Genomic DNA, 19,522 nt, shown 5'->3' with positions numbered 1-19,522 from the left:
ACAGACATATGAACACACTTAATCTATCATCAAACACTACACAACAGAATGTGTTTCACAGAGGATAGAAGGACACGTGAGTTTAGGTTGAGTAAATGATGTATATTTGTGTGACAGTCCATTATTAATAAGAATGATTAATATTATTTTGAATGAAACATTTATATTTGTAATTCAGACTAACTGTACTGTATCTATTTAATGGTCACTGTGTGTTTGTGCTCACTTCTGAGAAACTGTCTCACATTAAACATACAGACACACAAAACACGCGAGCGTCCACATTTCACTGTCAGTGGACACAGAACACCTGATTTCCCCAGACAGCCAATCAGCAAACACTGAATCCCCACTGACCAATCAGCAGAGGCGTGATCATGCGAGTCACTGATTTGATTAATGAACTCACAGACATTTCACTTTATACTTTTAACAGACACTTTATACAGCTAAAGAAGAAACACGTCAAATACCACACAGGAGTGTTTATTAATTATATAGGATACAAAACAAAAAAGTTCATAAAGAAAGACTGTTCAAGTATTTGCTTCTGTAAAATTAGGTTTGAGGCAGCTTGGACTGTATAAACGCACAGATGTCCGGTAGAATATCATCTTAATGCTGTCGTGTTTGTACATCTCTGGAGAATGAGAGTTCCATAATAAACACAGTTCATAGTCCCTCAGGCGCATCTCCGCACCAGAGCTCAGAGAAGCTCCAGGGACCATCTTTGATTCAGTTTGTTTGGATGGAATTCGTTGATAATAATCTGGTTTCTGTCAAACTGTTGACCTCCTGTAAAGACAGAGATAGAATGCGTTATTTGGTTAATCTCCATGTTAAAGTCCCCGTGAACCGTAAATTGCGATAGTTTTTACTTCTGTATTTTGACACATTTCCGAGTGAAATGGAATTTCTAATGAGAGAATTAGTGGGCGTGGCTTTCGTCTTTCTCTGCGATTTGATTGGATGTATAAAAACAGCCGTTGCATTTTGAAATGGAACTGGCAGCAGACTGATAGTTGAAGGGGAGGAGTTAACGGATGCTCCGCCCAAGCCGTCTAACATACATTTAAGATGGATAGTCATTACAGGACGGAAGTGCATTTTCAGATTTTAATTGAAGATTATGAGAGCACACGAATTTAAAAAAGAGAATGACCAACATTGGTAAGCTATTTACAATAAACGCTGCAATATTTCATGAAAAAATAGGAATTGTCATTTTTTATTTCACTGGGACTTTAAAAAAAGTAAAACTGCTGTTCTTTGTTAGTTGTTGTTTCTTAGTGGGCAATAATATAATAATCCAAAACATAAATAATCTTTATAAATAGCTAATCATCTTATATATATATATATGTCATGGTAAAATCAAGTGTTATTAAACATTATAAGGTCATGCTAGGTACGTTGTGCTAAATTCATTCCTTCTATCGAAAATCTGCATAATTTATATTCTTGTATTTAAAAAAAATATTATGTATTTTTTAATTATAGTACTTTGTTATTATTTTGAAGATGAAAGTGTGTGTTTAACATAATTCCACTAGATGGCAGTAGATAGTTCTGTTCTGTATTATTTGAGGATAGTTCTGTAACTGTCCAGTTGACAAACAAGCAAGTCATAAATCATGCCTTCACCAGAAGAATATTGAATATAATATATTTCCATCAGTCTGGAGTCACTGTGTTTTCAAGCAGTGATTAAGTGAAGCCATATGACTGTTAAAGAAATATTCAGGATGAAATACAATTTAAAGTCATTTAGCAAACAAAATTACTTTGACATCTAAGTGAAATGTATGTACAGTTGTGTTCAATTTAATCTCTTCATGAATGTTTAGGACTCTCTGACCTTTGACCTCCAGGACAAGGTTTGGTGCTGCATTGTTCCGGATGAGTCCGTCAGACCTGATGTTCCACAGCTGATGTGGTTTATCTGGATCTGAAGACGGAACCGCTCTGCTGCCGGCCATCAGGATACCAGAACTCACATCCACAAAACAACCGGCCAACAACTAACACACAGAAAGATCCGATTAAGTTTAACCATCAGATGGCGCCATTCAGCAGCACAACTGATTACACAACACTGGTTTACATATGAATCAGACACTTAATGAATCTTTACCTTGGACTGCAAGTGTCCCTCCTGATACATCCAGACCTGCTCCACACCGCCCATCTCCTCGGTTGCCTGGATACGCATCAATTCTCCCAGTGACCCGACCACAGACATCATTAACCCCGCCTCCTTGTTCCGTAAACGAAAGTGTGCTTGTTTCTACACGGGTGACACACAAACACACACATACTGTGAGAAACTGTGTTTATGGTAAATATTGTTCTTCATCTTTGATGCCCTGCAGTGGCCGGATCCTCTCACCTGAATGAGCGGGCGGAGTGATCCAATTCTTGACCAGGTGGAAACTTTGGGCCAATCAGGGACCTCGCCCGGCTTCAGCAGGAACTGAGAACCTCTGAAGTTATTTGACTCGTACAGAACCCAGCTGTCAATCAACACACACATTATTCACACGGGTAACACAAGTTTGCATTTGGATCAAGTTGTGTATCTCCACCCTGTAGACGCTCACACACTGTACTTATTCAGTCCTGCCGGTATGTTTAGAGTTTGTGGTCACCGCAGACTAAATTTAACCGCTTTCTCCAGCCAAATGCTCCTTTATGGAAAGATTGTGCTGCTTATGGAAAAACTGTGTGTTCAGAGAGACCTCACGAGCCGCCCTCATGTCTACACCACTTAACTTGTCACCGAGCATGTTGCAGTGCATTCTGGGTATGATGTCTGAAGCTCTATCCAGCTAAGCAGCTCACGTGGAACAGAACATTTCACACGACTGTGATGAATGTAACACTCCACTAAAATATTTCCACTCGGTGAATAAACCTGCTGACTCTGCGTGTGTTTGTGTGTAAACAATAGAGTCACTGTTGCCATGGACCAGCACACTTAAAGAAACCTTAAGACTGTTGCTGCGTCCCAATACGCATACTATCCGTCCTAAATAGTATTTGAAAATAGAATGAGTATGTCCCAAATCGTAGTACGCTGAAAGGGTATCCCAGAGATTCCAGGATGGTCTGCTACTTCCGGTAGAAATTGGAAGTGCAGAATGATGCACACTCTAACGGCTGATATTACCCACAACTCACCGCGAGTGGGCGGAGTTTAGTGACGCTCCACTGCATTAATAAAATTAAACAACTGATGTGTCACTAAGTTATTAAATATAACTATAGAGCTAACATTACATATGAAACAATGAATGAATAAATACTTCAATAGAAGGAAGAGCTGTATTTTGATGTGTATGAGTGGTCACAGTGTTGTCTAGGCAACAACAGCCACTTCCCTTTCCTGTTAGTATGTCCCAGTGCATGCAAATTGTTTTGCTACACGCTAAAATGTATATACTTTTCCATAACAAAAACAGTACATACTTTTAGTGCATAGTATAAGTAGGCGAACTGGGATGCAGCATGTTCATAATTAAACTGAACTGTGACACAGAACTGTAAATCCATCATTCTGACTATTAACTCTAGTGTGTGTGTGTGTGTGTGTGTGTGTGTGTGTGTGTGTGTGTGTGTACGTGGGAAGGGTAAACCCTACGGTATGAGGACAAAATGTCCCCACAAAAATGGCAATATCCAAAATCCTTGTCCTTGTGGGGACATTTTTTTGTCCCCATGAGGAAACAAGCTTATAAATCATACAGAATTCACTGTTTTGAAAATCTAAAAGAGAAGACAGTTGTGTGTGATTGTTAGGGTTAGGGGTAGGGAATATGATATACAGTTTGTACAGTATAAAAACCATTGCATCTATGGAATGTCCCCATAAAACATGGAAACCCAACATGTGTGTACGTGTGTGTGTGTCTTACATGCCACCCTCCACCAGTATAGATGAGACTCTGGTGCAGCTCTCTGTGAGCTGAAGATTTACTGAGCTGGACTTCAGCACAAGTCTTCTACCTCTGAATCCAGAACGCTCAAACAGAACTATAGACGGCAGAGAAAATTCCTGCAGGATGAGAGAGAGAGACACACACACACACACACACATACACAGATTTATCTTCGAATGAAGGCATATAATGTGTTTTCATCATGTGAACTGATGTAAAGACTCACATGTCCAACAGGTTGGAGAGACAGAACTGATGTTTTAGGTTGTGTGAATCCCATCATCCTCAGATCCGGATAATCACCATCCTCCAGAACACACTGTGACCCGGAAAAACTCTCACACCCGAAAGCCAGCCAGCTACAACACACACAATACATTAAATACCTAAGATGTTAAAATACAGAGAGTTCTGAGACAGAGCAGGAGTAAATGTTTTTACCTTCCAGCGTGAACTCTACAGGAGGACATGATGAAGCCCTGAGGCATTGTGGGTAATGTGTCCTCCACCAATACAGACGTACCATTGAACTCAGGCTCTGAAAACAACTGAATCTACACACACAAATTAACACCTTATCATGATGACCTTGGACTATGAAAATATATTTTTGTAAATTAACTGAGTGAGTACATCATCACAGCCTTCAGCATCACTTTTGCAGTTCTCCTATTAGTCACTATGCAAATAAAATGAAAAAATTCCTTCACACACCTTAAAGTGAGAAGAATTCTGATTTTCCTGTAACACAACACAAGATCAAATTCAACACATCACAGCTGACTGAAACATCTTTTCATGTTTATTTAAAGTCAAATGAGAGCAGAAAGCGTTTCTCACCAGTATGATGGGTATGACAGAGAGAATTCTGCTGTTGGATGAGCCCCAGTCCTCCGGGCTGCTGTACAGACCTTTCTCCAGAACATAGTGTTGACCACAGAACCCCGGCTCATCAAACACAACCCATCTACAACACACACAAACACATGCTGAACTCTACAAACTCTAACTGTGCCTTTGCTCTCACTGATGAAAACATTTCCACAGACAACAGATGATGACAGAATGAACTGTTTTTGTGTAACATGATCATTCTACTGTCACAACATTAATGTAAACACTGTGTGAGAAGAATGAAGCTGCAGTTATGAGCTCATTAAATTTTCAATCACATTCCACCAACATCACATTCAAAACTGCAAAATAATTACAACTCACAGAACTACAGCTGCTCACATACATGTACAAACCTGTCACACGCACACACGCCTCGGGCTGTTGTTCAGAACAAGGAAATTTGTAGAATTCATATATTAAAATCAGACGTCACGTCAATTCTAACAAGCAAAAACAACATCTGACCTGAACTAGAATAAAATATATAATGAGCACATACAAACATTTCATTTATAACTGACAATTCAATAATTCATCATTCATGTGGTTCCTTGTTATTACTGGAATGTGTGTGTGTGTGTGTGTGTGTGTGTGTGTGCGTGCGTGCGTGTGTGTGTGCGTGTGCGTGTAGTGGGCACCGCCTAAACAGATACAGGCCTGTTTATGATTAGATGTTCAAGAAGTCATAAAACACACACGCACGCACGCACACACACACACACACCTACACACGCACACACACTGCCTAATTGTCCTTTGTAAAGGCAGGACACACACGTGTGATTATGCATGCGTGTGTCCGTATCTACACTGGACGCGGTGCGATACAACACACGGTTTGTTCTAATGGGTTTGTTGCGTCGCGCCGCATCCAGTGTGGAAAAAATCTTAAATTAAAATGGGTTCTAATGCGTTTCTAATATCTTTTCAAGCCAGTCGCGTCCAGTGCAGACATGGTGTTCGCGCATGCGTGTGTGTGTCTGTGTGTCACATGACCAGAGCAACAGTAAATGAATTGCTGACAGGTATGAAGGTGTGACTATAATTATTTGTTTGGAACAGACTGGAATTAAGCTTTAGACAAACACCCAATACTGTACTGTCAAACACACACACACACACAGACAGACAGACAGACAGAAAGAGATATTTTGATTTGATGTTTGTTCTCTATAATGAAAGTGCAGACGTACGCTCCAGACAGAACATCGATGGATCGTGTCTGTGGGCCATATTCTGTGTTTGCTGTGTTCTCCAGCAGCTCCATCACATCAACATTCACACCTCGCTCAAAGAAATCCAAATCACTGAACATCTTCATGTGAGGAGACGAGAAATCCTGCAAAAACACCAGATGAACATTTCCATCACCTCCTGTTTGAATGTACAGGCTTAAATTAGAAAGCTTTTATGGATGTTGGCAAAGCATCTGGCGCTGGTTCTGATGCTGCTATTTCCTGCTATTGTCACATCACAGAACATAAAAACTGACTGAAGTACACCAGAGGTTTTGTGAAGACTCACCGTAAGAACGGGCCGCAGAGAGAGAAGATTCTGACCCGTACCGCCCCAGTCCCTCCAGTCCAAATATTCTCCCTCCTCCAGGACAAACTGCTGCCCCTCAAACCCGTCCTCGTCATATCCCACCCATCTGAAAACATCAACATCATCGTCACAGTGACACACTCTGATCTGATTGGCTGGTTTTATTTTGTGTCATCAGATGAGAGTTTGTGTCTCACAGGCCTCTGAGGATCTTCAGAGACGCCACAGAACTCAATCCGTGACCGTCCGGCTCTCCGTCTGTCCCTCTGAATGAAAACACGTCTCCCTGAACCTCCACACAACCACCCTGCAGACCCGCTTTCTCATACAACACAGCCTGAGACACACACAGATTAATTTAAGTGATGATGGTCATGAATCATTTGTTTCTATTTCAGTAAATCAGTGATGTTGTACCTTCACAGCGTTTGGGTATTGGACCTTCACGCTGCCCTGAAACATAACATGAACACACATCATCACACGTAAACACGTGTTTTTTTGATGAATGATGAATGATGTCGGTGTGTGATGTCATCTCTCACCATACGCAGAGCTCTCAGAGAACCCACCGCCGGCACCGGGAAACCCCAGGACTCTGGACACGGATACTCTCCTCTCTCCAACACCGCCAACAAACCCTGAAACCCTGCATCACTGTACACCACCCATCTACACACACACGCACACACACAGACTGTCATCAAAACAGCTACACCGCGCTGCGTCTGGTGTAGACACGGTGTGAGAAGTTACTAATAATGAACCCTTAATCTAATAAAGTTCAATCCTTCAAATTCTTATAAACATTGTCTTGAGAACATCTTATCTTTTCTTTAGGAATAAACTGGGAGATTGAGAAAGTGATTATATTAGTCTGCTCTGGAACAATACATGAATCTGTCCATTAAAACCCTTTTGAGATTTAGAACAAGTGCAAAGTTATCTGTGTTATGTCTTCTTTGAATTCTTGTTTTTCTCTTTAAAAACTTTTTTCTTTAATATCATAAGAACTTTCGTAAGATTTTCTTTTTCAGAAATACAAAATATTTGTGAGTCACAAATGTTTTCTTCTGAGAATGTTTTGTGAATTCAGCCTATGGACACTTTAATCTCATGGAAACATGTCTGAATATATGATCACATTAGAGAACATCGAAACAAGAGAATCTCTAACCGTATTCATCTGCACATCTCACTTTCATATTTTTATATTTAACACAATGTCCTTCAGACAAATATAAGTGTCATTGAAGTTTACGGATACTTCTCAAGGCCTTTGACAATAACACACAGAGTTCTGTGTTATATGATTCAGTGTGTGTGTGTGTGTGTGTGTGTGTGGGAAGGGTAAACCCTACGGTACGGGGACAAAAAGTCCCCACAAAGATGGCAATATCCAAAATCCTTGTCCTTGTGGGGACATTTTTTGGTCCCCATGAGGAAACAAGCTTATAAAACATACATAATTAACTTTTTTGAAAATGTAAAAGAGCAGAGAGTTGTGTTTCATTGTTAGGGTTAGGGGGTGGGTTAGGGGTAGGGAATATGATATACAGTTTGTACAGTATAAAAACCATTGCATCTATGGAATGTCCCCATAAAACATGGAAACCCAACATGTGTGTGTGACTCATGCCTCTGAATCATCATCATCTCTGATCTGTCATGTTTTCACACACACACACGTGACTGTGTTCTGTGTGTGTGTACTCACAGTCCACTGTGGACTTTGATGGAGCCGGTGTTCTGCGGCAGACCGAATGCTCCCACTTCATCTGTGTCATCCACAAACTCTGAGCTTCTGCCCCGACCGGCAGCCTCAGAGAACAACTCGATCCGGGGCGGAGTGTAGTCCTACACACACAGACGCGCACACACAGGTCAGCTGCACACATCTGAATTCATTTACAGCATGTAGAGTTGAAGAATGAGCAGAAGCACTTACTCTGACAGCCAGACGAAGTGAGCCAATGACAAAAGGAACAGACGTTTGTCCCGCCTCTTCTGCCCATTCATTGGGTAATTCCCCAATTTCCTCCTCCTCCAAAGCGATGCACCGCCCCTCAAATCCTGCTTTCTCAAACAGTATCCAACTAAAAACACCACAAACACACGACACATCACCAGTGTGTGTGTGTGTGCGTGTGTGCGCGTGTGTGTGTGCGTGCGTGCGTGCGTGCGTGCGTGCGTGTGTGTGTGTGTGTGTGTGTGTGCGTGCGTGCGTGTGCTTGCGTGCGTGCGTGCGTGCGTTTGTGTGCATGTCTTACCAGCCTTTGAGCACTTTCACTGATATGACACTGGAGAGCTGTAGGTGTGTAACATCATCTTCATCTCTGTAGAAGTCAAAGCTCTGACCGCTGAACTGATGCTGCTGATATATCACTATCTGAACAACACAAAAACACATTCACACTTTCTGTCACACAAATGCAGTCTGCCCACATGTTTAAAGCAGACAAAAGACAAACAAACACTTTCTTTAGTGGGTCATGTGACTCTGAAATCTTTGCTAACCTTTCCAGGTCGTCGATGGAATCCACGAGCAGTTGGAATCTGAGAGAGAAAAAACAGCGGATCATCATCATAACACAAGTGAGTGTTTGACAATGTTTAGGGTTACTTTCTCCTACACAAACACACAGACATGTTTGAACAACACACAGACACGCACACAGACGTACGTCTGCTGGAGGAGTCACAGGAACACTGTTGTCACTTGTTTGAACGTCGACAGCCTTGTTCAAACCCACCGGACCAGATGCACTTTCTCTAGATACCTAACCACGCACACACACATACACACTATCAGTAAACACATCTGTGGTTGAGAATCAGTTCTATGCGAAAGAATGAAGAACATCTCACCAATTCTTCAGGCCCCTTTGGCAGAATCTTCTCCAGGTAACCAGGCAACCTGATGTCATCAAAGGAAGGAAGCGGTGGAGAGGCGTCCGCTGCTGCCATGGGGTCCGATGATGTTGTTTTGGGGTCAGGTGTCACGGCAGGTTGTAGATTTACCTGGAAACCAGTCTGCACGCCGCTGGGAGGTGAAGGTTTGGTTGCTATGGTGACGGCAGCATCCGCTGAGGTCATTCTGGGGTCAGGTGTAACGGCAGGTCCATTATTATCTGATTGTAGATTAAGTTGGAAACCAGTCTGCACGCTGCTGGGAGGCGGAGGTTTGGTTGCCATGGTGACGGCAGCATCCGCTGAGGTCATTCTGGGGTCAGGTGTCACGGCAGGTCCATTGTTATCTGATTGTAGATTAAGCTGGAAACCAGTCTGCAGGCTGATAGGAGGCGGAGGTTGAGTTGCTATGGTGATGTTCAGGTCAGCTGAAGGCAGTTTGAGGTTTGGTGTCGGGTCAGCGGGTTTTAAATGAATCCCATGATCGGCTTGGGTACAGCTTGTGTCCGGTTTGGGTGACTCTATAGTTGATGATGGAGATTCAGGAGCATCACTGGGTGATAACAACACGTCTGTGGGACTTTCAGTCGGGCTCAAAAAATCCTTCCATCTTGTTTTCGTGGGTTGGTGTAGACTGCTGAGAATAGAGCACCTCTCCAGACGAGACCTCACTTTGCCCCCTTCAGTTTTACTCTCGTCTGACTCGTTCTCTTTTTCTTCTTCCATCTCCTCCGTCTTTGCTCTCTTGAAGAGGACGGATCTAGTGAGGATGCTCTCTCTCTCCGGGTTCCCTCTCTTGGATTTGTCCTCCTCAGAGGTTTTGCTAGGGATCAGATCCAGCGTGAACTCTCTCCGTCTCCTCAGGCCATGCTGGAACTCTTCGGGGTCAAAGGGTTTTTCGTTGCGGTCCTCTCTGATGGGAGGCATGGCGAATGGAGGGGTGTGCAGGCGATGCTTTTTGTGTCTGCGCTGAGGGAGAGTGAAGGGCATCGCTCGTCTCTTCACATTCGAGATAAAGTCATTGGGATCGAAATCTCTGGACGCTTCCAGCAGACTGGATTCACTGGCGGAGGAGCTCAGCTTGGGTTTGGGGTCTGGAGTGAGCTGTTTTTTCCTGACAGGACGTTCTACATCCAGCCAGCTGGACACAGAGTCTCTGTTGAGAGAGTCACGGCCGGGTGATGACGGGATCTGAGGGAGGAACATCGGCTTCAGTAGAAACTCCTTCTTTCTGGTGGCCGGACCTGAAGATTGAGCTTTCATTACATTGACGGGAGACGAGGATTTCTGAGGAGGTGTGGTTTTTTCATTTGACAAGACTGCTGGAGGTGTGGTCTTCTTTTCAGCTGATGCTGCTGTTGATGCTGCTGTGGGTGTGGTTTTCTTTTCTGATGATGATGCTGTGCGTGTGGTCTTCTCAACAGTTGATGCTAGTAGAGGTGTGGTCTGTTCATTAGATGATGCTGCTGGAGGCGTGGTCTTCTCAACAGTTGATGCTGGTGGAGGTGTGGTCTTTTCTTCTGATGATGCTGGTGGAGGTGTGGTTATCTCAACAGTTGATGCTGATAGAGGTGTGGTCTTCTTTTCATTTGATGCTGCTGCTGGAGGGGTTGTCTTTACATGTGATGATGCTGCTGGAGGTGTGGTCTTTTCATTAGATGCTGCTGCTGGGGGAGTGGTCTTCTCAACAGTTGATGCTGGTGGGGGCGTGGTCTTTTCATTTTATGATGCTGCTGGAGGTGTAGTCTTTTCATTAGATAATACTGCTGGGGGAGTGACCGTCACAACAGTTGATGCTGGTGGGGGCGTGGTCTTTTCATTAGATAATAATGGTGGGGGTGTGGTCTTTTCATTTGATGATGCTGGTGGAGGATTGGTCTTCTTTTCAGATGATGCTGGTGGGGGCGTGGTCTTTTCAGATGATGCTGGTGAGGGAGTGGTCATCTCAACAGTTGATGCTGGTGGAGGTGTGGTCTTCTTTTTAGATGATGCTGGTGGGGGCGTAGTCTTTTCATTTGATGATGCTGGTGGGGGAGTGGTCTTCTCAACAGTTGATGCTGGTGGAGGTGTGGTCTTCTTTTCAGATGATGCTGGTGGGGGCGTGGTCTTTTCATTCGATGATGCTGCTGGAGATGTGGTCTTCTTTACTTCCGATGCTGCTGGAGGTGTGGTTATCTCAACCGTTGGTTCTGGTGGAAGTGTGGTCTTCTTTGTTGATGCTGCTGCTGCGGGAGTGGTCTTCTCAACAGTTAATGCTGTTGGAGGTTTGGCGGTTTTGTCTGTTGATGCTAGGGGTGTGGTCTTTTCATTAGATGATTCTGGTGGGGGTGTGGTCTTTTCTTCTGACAATGTTGGAAGAGGTGTGATCTGTTCTACTGACAATGCTGTTGGAGGTGTGGTCTTTTCATTAGTAGATGCCGATGGGGGTGTGGTCTTCTCAACAGCTGGAGGTGTGGTCTTTTTATTAGAGGAGCTCAGTGAAGGTGTGACAGTTGTGTCTGATGATGATGTTGGTAGAGCTGTGGTCTTTTCAATAGATGATTCTGGTGGGGGTGTGGTCTTCTTTTCTGTTGATCCTGGTGGGGGTGTGGTCTGTTTGTCAGTTAATGAGGGTGTGGGTGTGGTCGTTTCTTCTGTTGAGGCTGGAGGAGGTGCGGTCTTTTCATGAGCTGATGTTTTTAAACTGGATGTTGTCTCATCTGTTGATGTTGGTTTCATGGTGGTCTCATCTGTCTGCTCTGTGGAGAATTCACTGGCTCTGGGAGATGATGGAGTGTGGTTCTCATTGGCTGAGCTCAAAGAAATATTCTCATTATTAGATTGTATTAGAGGAAAGGGGTTTTCACTGCTCTCATTGGTCAGTTCAATAGAAATGTAATTTTCTGTTGTTTCTGTTCTTTTTCTCTGCCTGGTTGAGATGGATAAGGTTTTCTTTGGTTTGCTCATCTTTGTTTTCATTTCTGGCTTAGATATGTTATTGTTTTTGAGTGTTTTTGTCATGTTGTCTTTATTCTCATCTGATTTCGGGACACATTCAGAGGTTTCTCTCGCTGTAGCTGTGTCTTTCTCAGGTAACACTTTAAAATCTGTCTTGTTCTTTCCGTTCCGCACGACATCCTTCCCAGAGCTGCTATTGGCCGGCTCAGAGGGGTATTTAGGGCTGGCCTCCTTCAGATCCTCTGGGGCTGGTGGTTTCTCTTCATTTGTCACAGATGGATCTGGTTTCACAATCGTGTCTCTGTTCTTCAGACTCTCGCTTTCTGAGCTCTCGTTTGTTCTTCTCTCTTCTGGTTCTGAGTGTTTTGGTTCTGTCTGGTCCTCATTGGAGCTGATCTTGGTTTGGGTTGCAGAAGCAGGTGAAGGTTGTGATGTTTCAGATGTGGGGCTCACCACCTTCTCAACCATCTCTTTGTGACGCTTTGCGACCGTCCGAGTTTTTGCTCTTACCAAGTCTTCGGGTTTTTCTTTTGGAATACGAGAGCTGTTAGTTGGTAATTTATCAGAACATTGGTCTGTGGTTTTTGTACCTGTAAGATGTTTTGAGGGCATATCAGGCACTGAACAGCTTTCTGTGTCTCTCACTTCCTGTTTATCTTGACCAACTTCCTGTTTGTTCTTGCTGGTGGGGCTGAGCGGTTGAGTCGCTTCTTTGCTTCGGCGCTTTTTAGATCTTGAGCCCGTCCGGGTGGGAGATTTGATCTGCTGGCTCTGATCAGCCGGTGATGAAATCTCTGTAATCTCATCGTTTGATGCATTCTCTGTTGCATTGTGGGATTTGGAGTCTGTTTGATCTGTGTTTAATGGAGGATTGGGTTTAACCTCAGGTTTCTCTCTGCTGGTACCTGCCTTTGCTGCAGATTTCTCAAACTTTTTCGTAAACGGAGATGTTTCAGTGTGACCAGCTGTTTTTAATTGTCCACCGTTCCACGTTCGAGCAGATACCCCCGCTGTGGTGGACGGTAGTGTAAACGTCATGTCTCCTCTCTGGTCTGCGCTAAAATTCAGTGCCCGGTCTTTAACGGACAGGCTTGAATGAACAGAACCAGATTTGGCGCCGGTAGGTTCTGTGAACTGTCTTTGTCTCGACACATTTTGAGCTGGAGAAATATCCAGACGTCTCGGGTGTGTGAAGTTACTCTTAAACGTGTTGCTCGCTTGGCTTTCAAACAAACTGATCTTGTCTGAGATTCGGCCCACATGAGGAGTGCTTTTCACTATCCTTAGGCCATCCGACCAGTTATCTACACATCTGTGAAACAACAAACAAAAGTGACATTAGCAGAGCAATCACTATACATCTCTATTCATATCAGTTAGAAAAATACATTTTATGAACACCCAGAAATTGAAAAGTGTCTCAAATTGTGCAAAAAATCAACTCAAACATTTCTCATCAAATCCTTCCAAGGCCAATTTACCGCGTCTCATCTAATCACTTTAACATTATGGCTTTTATATTTTCATTTTATAAAACGGTCAGTTCTGGTGCTTGAATCTGATTGGTTGAGCCGAGTAAAATACCCCGATTTATAATGGCTGACCGCATTACATAGCCTAAATATCACTTTATTTACTTTATTTTATGAAACCTTGCTACGCATATGGAATGACTGTTTTATAAAAGCAATAAGCCCCGCGAAGCAGTGGGTTACAAGTGCATTTGATAACAGCTAAGGGTGTTTTAATGACTCCACTTCGCATCGTGCCACAACCCCCTTAGCTGTTATAAAATGCACTGTAACCCACTGCTTCGCGGGGCCTATTGCTTTAGTATGGTGACGACCTGAAACAAAGTTTATCATTTAATACTGTGCATTAAGACTTGTGAGCTTTTAAAGAGAGACTTATAGGTAATCGTTTCGATGATACTTTTGTATAAGGATTTAGTTATGTTTTTACAGGTTTTTCCCAGCATTACAAGAGACGGACATGATGAGAACTGCGGTGTCTCTGTAAACACTGTAAATGTTTGATAAAAATACTCTGGAAACCAGCTCAGGAACATTCATGTCTTTTCCCGTATGACTTTACAGCTCAGAGGAATGTTAACTATGTGATCGTGACCTAGAATAAGTTCAGATTTCACAACACTGATTTCCTCTTATCTCTCTATCTTGAAAGAAGACTTCACACCTTTAGTTTCAGTAAAGCACATGCAACTTCATTTGATGGATTGAGTTTAAACCAAATGAAGGACTTGAAGGAAAGAGTCTGTCTCTGAAACGTTTGCTCAAGCATGTGCTATAAACAGGTTAAACTGGTAGATTTACCTTGCCCTGTCTTCAGCTTTCGTCTGTTTATGGTCCGTCGTGTCTTCGGCTTCATTGAACTTCTCATGTTGTTCCTCTGTGTGGGGTGTAGACGTGACCACAACCCTCTTAGCAAAAAACTTCTCACTGTGAGACACTTTGAGACTTCTGCGTTTGGATTCTGGAGTTTCTGTGAGTCTGACGACAGTTTCTTCATCCATGTCTGAATCTGTGAAAGCGTGGGCGTCCCGTGAGCTCAAAGGTCCAGCGGTGTCACTAATGTGTGCATCTGTCCATTCTGTTATATCCTCGTCTCTACCTGCTTCAGGTGAGTTTGGCGGTTCTCCTTGGGGGAATTCAGGAACGGGTTTTGGCGCCTCCTCAAATGCTGACTCAGCCCACGCCGGCTCTGGGCTTCTTGCCAAACTGGTTATTGCAGGGCTGCTGGGCTGACTCGTGGTTGGTGACTTGGTCTTAGTCCCGCCCCCATCTCCTTGAGAGCTCCTCCTTTTTTTCCCTGATCTTCTCCGCCCCATTTGGTCCGACTCCGGTTGGTCAGTGAGGTCAGAGGTCACCTGAGGTGAAAAAGTGACGTGTGGTTCTGTGCTAATATATAAATCAGAATCGCTGTCTTCCTCCAGGTACACCTGAGAGGTGTGACCCCTCGAGCCTCTCCCCCCAGCAGAACTCAAATGTTTGGCATTCCGGCTCAGGGAGGGGCTTCTCTCTGCTGGGACAGGGGTGTGATGTGTGACCTTTACAGCTGAACACTCGCTCTCTGTTTCTCTGTCGTCCTCCTCTCGGCTGTGCTGCTGTGTCTCGGGCGAGGGTGCATCTCCACTGGGTGGCGGGCTGCCCCAACCCCACGACAGCCAGCTGCCAATGCGACTGAAGACCCCTGGACTGCGTTCCTGTGGGCTCTCCGCCTACAAACACACACACACACAGCTTATGTTTATTAAACACTGTGGGATCCAAGGACCACTTGTGAGAATGCAAAACAATGTTTGTGCTAATGCCAATGTTTCAATAATAATGAAGCGAGTGATGTTTAACAGAGAATCTGGTTTAGTTTGAGAGTTTTTCAGTTTCCTTGAGCTGGAGATCCTGATGATTCATACACACCAGCATGGTTTAACAATGAATCATACACAATGCTTTCTGAACAACAGAGAGATGAAAATGTCAGTGTACAAACAGCTAACATGCTCACATATTAATTTTTAATTATTTCTTATTCTTTAAACTTCGTTCAATTGCATTACTTGAAAAAAAACGATAAAAACAGATTTCAGGTGCAGTGTGTTTGCTGGTTTTAGGTTTTGTTCATACCAGCTTCCGTGCCAAAGACACATCAAATCTATGAACATTTCTTCTCAATTCTCAAATTATTTTGCTGATGAGTCTTTTCCATAGACTATTACTTCATACATCTATATAAATCATTGTCACGAATGCAGAAAGAAAAAAATCACAGCAGTCAAAAGTTTGCACAAACAAATTATCTCACCACACTGATTTTTTATTTTTTTCTCATTTTAAATGTTATTTTTTACTGTCAAGTCATCAGAGCTACAATTTAAAAACTAGTCATAATAGTCATTTCATAACATAAATGGAAGGATGACGTTACATGCGTAAATAAACTGAAACATTCTCTTCTGCAAACTCTCTCTTAACCTTCACTTCTCTTATTTCACTTCCAGCATATAAACATAAACATTCAGCCCGAGCGTTTTAAAAGAGTTTCCGAAACACAGGATTAAGTCATTTGAAGTGCTTCTATTTACATCTCAATAGAGTTTCGAGGGTCTTCACGAGAAACTTTTGTACCTGTGGCGACGCGCTCAACGCCCAGAGAAACGCGTCTTTAGTTCCGACAGCGAGAGACTTTAAGGGATCCAGATCGACCCTCACAACGAAAGTCCAGATTAATAAAAATCCAGATCAGTGATAGTCCAGATCAACGACAGAGATCTGACGCGCGCGTCCCGAGCGTGAATTATTACTGAGCTGCTGGAGCGCAGAAACGCGCCGCCTGTGACGCACTGAGATGCGTAGTTTATAAAGAGGATTGAGTTTCTCAGTATGGTCAGATCAGATGAACCGAATCCAGCAGAACAATGAACAAGAGAACATTCCGAACCAGAACTGAACCAAACGCGTCTCCCACATCCAACAGTGAATTTACTGCAAAAACAAAACGATGCTGCTTCCCTCTACCTGCACACCATATGTTACTTTTACTATTGTTTATCACGCATAATAAATTAAAGAAAAAGTTATAACAATACACTTAAAAATGTTGGGTTGTTCAATCCACGGCAGAGAAAAATATGGACAAACCCATCTGTTGGTTTAAATAAAATATAGCGTGTGTCCATGTTTGTCCCAAGCATTTTTAATACATTTGATCACTTTTTTATTTGTAAAAACATTTGTATTAAAACACAATCATTTTTAGTTGAGCAAAGAAACTTGTCATATCAGAGATTATGTCTGTTAAAAAACACTTCTTTAGTTGCTTTATGGTTATTTTAAGATTAAACAGTTCACTTTACTTTAAAGAGTGAATGAAAATTGTTAGTATTTCGCATGCATTCGTAGTTATTTATTAAAAAAAAAAACTATTTGAATGAATACAGAGAGACTCACAGTCACTGGATCATGTCAAACACACGCGTGTGTCCTCGTGAAAGGAAAGTGAAGGTTCAAATGCTTCTGCGCTAATTATTCTCCCGCTTTACTTCAAACATCACACCCACATCATTAATGTTCACGTTCAGACCTGTTCAGACTGTTGTATGAGCTGATTCTGGCCAATGAAGCATTTCAAATATGTCTGCTTACCATGATCCAGAGGTGCAGAGCTTAATAAATGACAGGACATCAGTGTTGTGCACGCTGTTCTGAGGTCAGCTGTACCTGTGAGAGACACACAAAAAAACACTTTAGAAAAACACACACATTCATAAGCAATCATGTAAAGACATTCGTCTTAATGTTACCTGTGCAAGTCAGTTTGTGTGTCTCATGCTTTTGTGAATGCAGGTGGACAGACAGCAAGTACAGAACTGTAATGTCTGCTATGTGACACACACACACACACACACACACACACACACACACACACACACAAAGTGACAGACACACAGAGAGAGAGAGAGTGAATTATTGATGCATGCTACTTATCCAAACCCAGAGTTAGACTTTCAACAACACACAGAGCTGTCACGTGTGTGAGAGAACATGCTATGGCTTGATGTTTTTCTAGACAGGTTGGAGTTCAAATGAACTTTATGTGTTTGGGAATTAATTGTGTTATTTCACCACAGGCATATGTGTAAACCACATGCATAAAAAACACTAACAAAAAAATTCATAAATTATTCTCTGAGAGCACTGCAGCCATGTCATTACTTGAAAAGGTTTGTCCAACAGGTTTCTTCACCTTAAGTCCATCAACAGCATATTTGAGACTCTTTTAAAGATGTCTGGAGGTTCCTCAGAAGATTCCTGAAGTGTGACAGCTAAAAACCTTGAAGGCCACGAATGCAGTTATTTACTCACTAAAGGCCCTAATGTCACAGCATTTACATTTATTTATATAACGCTTTGCAACGCTTTTCAAAGCAGCTTCACAGTAACTAACTACAAAATAATACAGACAGTAGAGACATAAGAGAAAATTTAAATTGGGGAAAAATAATAAAACACAGGAAAATGACAAAACATCGATAATACGTGGTATTATTGCACAGTTTTTCAATGAGATGTACATGAATGAAACTAACTGATAATAAATAGGTTTGAAATTGAACTGTTATATTCATAGAGCTGTTAAATAAGTTTGTGTATCAAATTAAAGTATGAAGAGGCTCCACCTTTATTTTCTGCATAATGTCTAGCATGTGTTTGATAATGTGTGTGTGTTTGTGTGTATTTACAAGTTAATCAGTGACAATAAAACCGAGCAGAAAATTTTCCTCTGGCCACTGACTGTGATGTAACGGTCGCTATGGTGCCAGTGGATATAAACTTAACTTCTATGTGTGCTTCACATCTGCGTCACATGCTGTAAAAGTGATGGATCAACATTAACACACACAGATGCAGAATCAGTGTAAGTGACATCATATGTGTACAGTCACATGTAACACACGCACATATAATGAGTTTCTGTGTGTCGTGGGGTTTGAGTTTGCTGTATTTTGAGGCAGTAGGCTACTGCAGTGTTTTAGAATGTCTGCCATGACTCAGTTTAACCGCACAGATTCAGTTTCTGAAATGGAATCCAGATGGCAGGGGCAGAAACCCTCATGTGCCAACATCATTCTACATCTCAAATCATCACCAACACACACTTCCACATGACCGTCTTCATCCGACATGATTTCTTGCTGTTTGACTCCTTTACTAAACAAGTTTGTATTAAAGTCAGATCAACTCTGCTCTTGTAATTAAGAGTGTACAGTGTGGTTTGTTGTTTAATGCTTGTTGGATCATTTGTGTTGCTGGAGTTATTTAAGTTATTTTGGGTTTCAGATGACAAACTGTTTTGAATTTTGTATTAGACTTAAAACTACATAGACTCCACCTGCTGGCCAAACCACGTCACTTCTGTTGAAGTACAAGTGTTCATTTCTTTATATTACACGTTATATTACACATATAACATGTATTTGTTTTATAAAAACTTTACACTTTGTTTACATGTATGTTTGTTTTATAACAACTTTACACTTTGTTTACATGTATGTTATTTAATGTGCTATATATTTGTATGTATATACTGTATATTAGGTATGCTGGTGTTGTATGTCGCGGTGTTTGATAAATTACAAATACACACAGCATGCAAAATATTTGTCTATACTAACCCTGTTTTATCTGCATTCTCTCAATCGCAAAATCTTTCTAGTGCGCTAACGTTTGGTTTAATAAATTACAATTTTAATAAATATAACCCTAACCGCCCAGTAA

At 42.2% G+C, this 19,522-nt stretch overlaps 2 protein-coding genes across 2 annotated transcripts; both read right to left on the bottom strand.

Annotated features, from left to right (window-relative positions):
* Window positions 1-470: 470 nt before the first annotated feature.
* Window positions 471-10,997, bottom strand: crybg1b (crystallin beta-gamma domain containing 1b). Its single transcript, XM_057324002.1, has 20 exons — window positions 9,249-10,997; window positions 9,065-9,160; window positions 8,898-8,936; window positions 8,651-8,769; window positions 8,329-8,476; window positions 8,098-8,237; window positions 6,926-7,052; window positions 6,798-6,833; window positions 6,578-6,717; window positions 6,360-6,486; window positions 6,029-6,174; window positions 4,779-4,905; window positions 4,653-4,679; window positions 4,380-4,492; window positions 4,165-4,297; window positions 3,915-4,054; window positions 2,390-2,513; window positions 2,135-2,287; window positions 1,859-2,021; window positions 471-795 (listed from the first exon to the last, which is right to left on the bottom strand). The coding sequence occupies exons 1-20, from the start codon at window positions 10,551-10,553 to the stop codon at window positions 707-709; spliced, it is 3,492 nt and encodes a 1,163-aa protein (XP_057179985.1). The 5' UTR covers window positions 10,554-10,997; the 3' UTR covers window positions 471-706.
* LOC130547756 (mucin-2-like) lies at window positions 10,997-16,485 on the bottom strand. The gene is made up of 3 exons (XM_057324003.1): window positions 16,373-16,485; window positions 14,561-15,465; window positions 10,997-13,539 (listed from the first exon to the last, which is right to left on the bottom strand). Exons 2-3 carry the CDS (start codon window positions 15,073-15,075, stop codon window positions 11,013-11,015), a joined length of 3,042 nt encoding a protein of 1,013 aa, XP_057179986.1. The 5' UTR covers window positions 15,076-15,465; window positions 16,373-16,485; the 3' UTR covers window positions 10,997-11,012.
* Window positions 16,486-19,522: the final 3,037 nt, after the last annotated feature.

The sequence above is a fragment of the Triplophysa rosa genome, linkage group LG24 (genome assembly GCF_024868665.1).
Source record: "Triplophysa rosa linkage group LG24, Trosa_1v2, whole genome shotgun sequence".
In the NCBI taxonomy this organism is placed as follows: Eukaryota; Metazoa; Chordata; class Actinopteri; order Cypriniformes; family Nemacheilidae; genus Triplophysa; species Triplophysa rosa.
Note: the sequence above shows the minus strand (reverse complement) of the source record. Positions and strands in the feature narration are given on the sequence as shown.

Excerpts from the sequence above, each read along its gene's own strand:
- crybg1b (XM_057324002.1), bottom strand. The coding sequence starts at position 10,553 with ATGAAAGCTCAATCTTCAGGTCCGGCCACCAGAAAGAAGGAGTTTCTA. Across the intron at positions 8,477-8,650 it reads GTGAAAGTGCTCAAAGGCTG|TTGGATACTGTTTGAGAAAG; the intron begins GTAAGACATGCA and ends TGGTGTTTTTAG. Across the intron at positions 6,175-6,359 it reads CTCTGCGGCCCGTTCTTACG|GATTTCTCGTCTCCTCACAT; the intron begins GTGAGTCTTCAC and ends GTGTTTTTGCAG.
- LOC130547756 (XM_057324003.1), bottom strand. The coding sequence starts at position 15,075 with ATGGGGCGGAGAAGATCAGGGAAAAAAAGGAGGAGCTCTCAAGGAGAT. Across the intron at positions 13,540-14,560 it reads AAAGCTGAAGACAGGGCAAG|ATGTGTAGATAACTGGTCGG; the intron begins GTAAATCTACCA and ends GTTGTTTCACAG.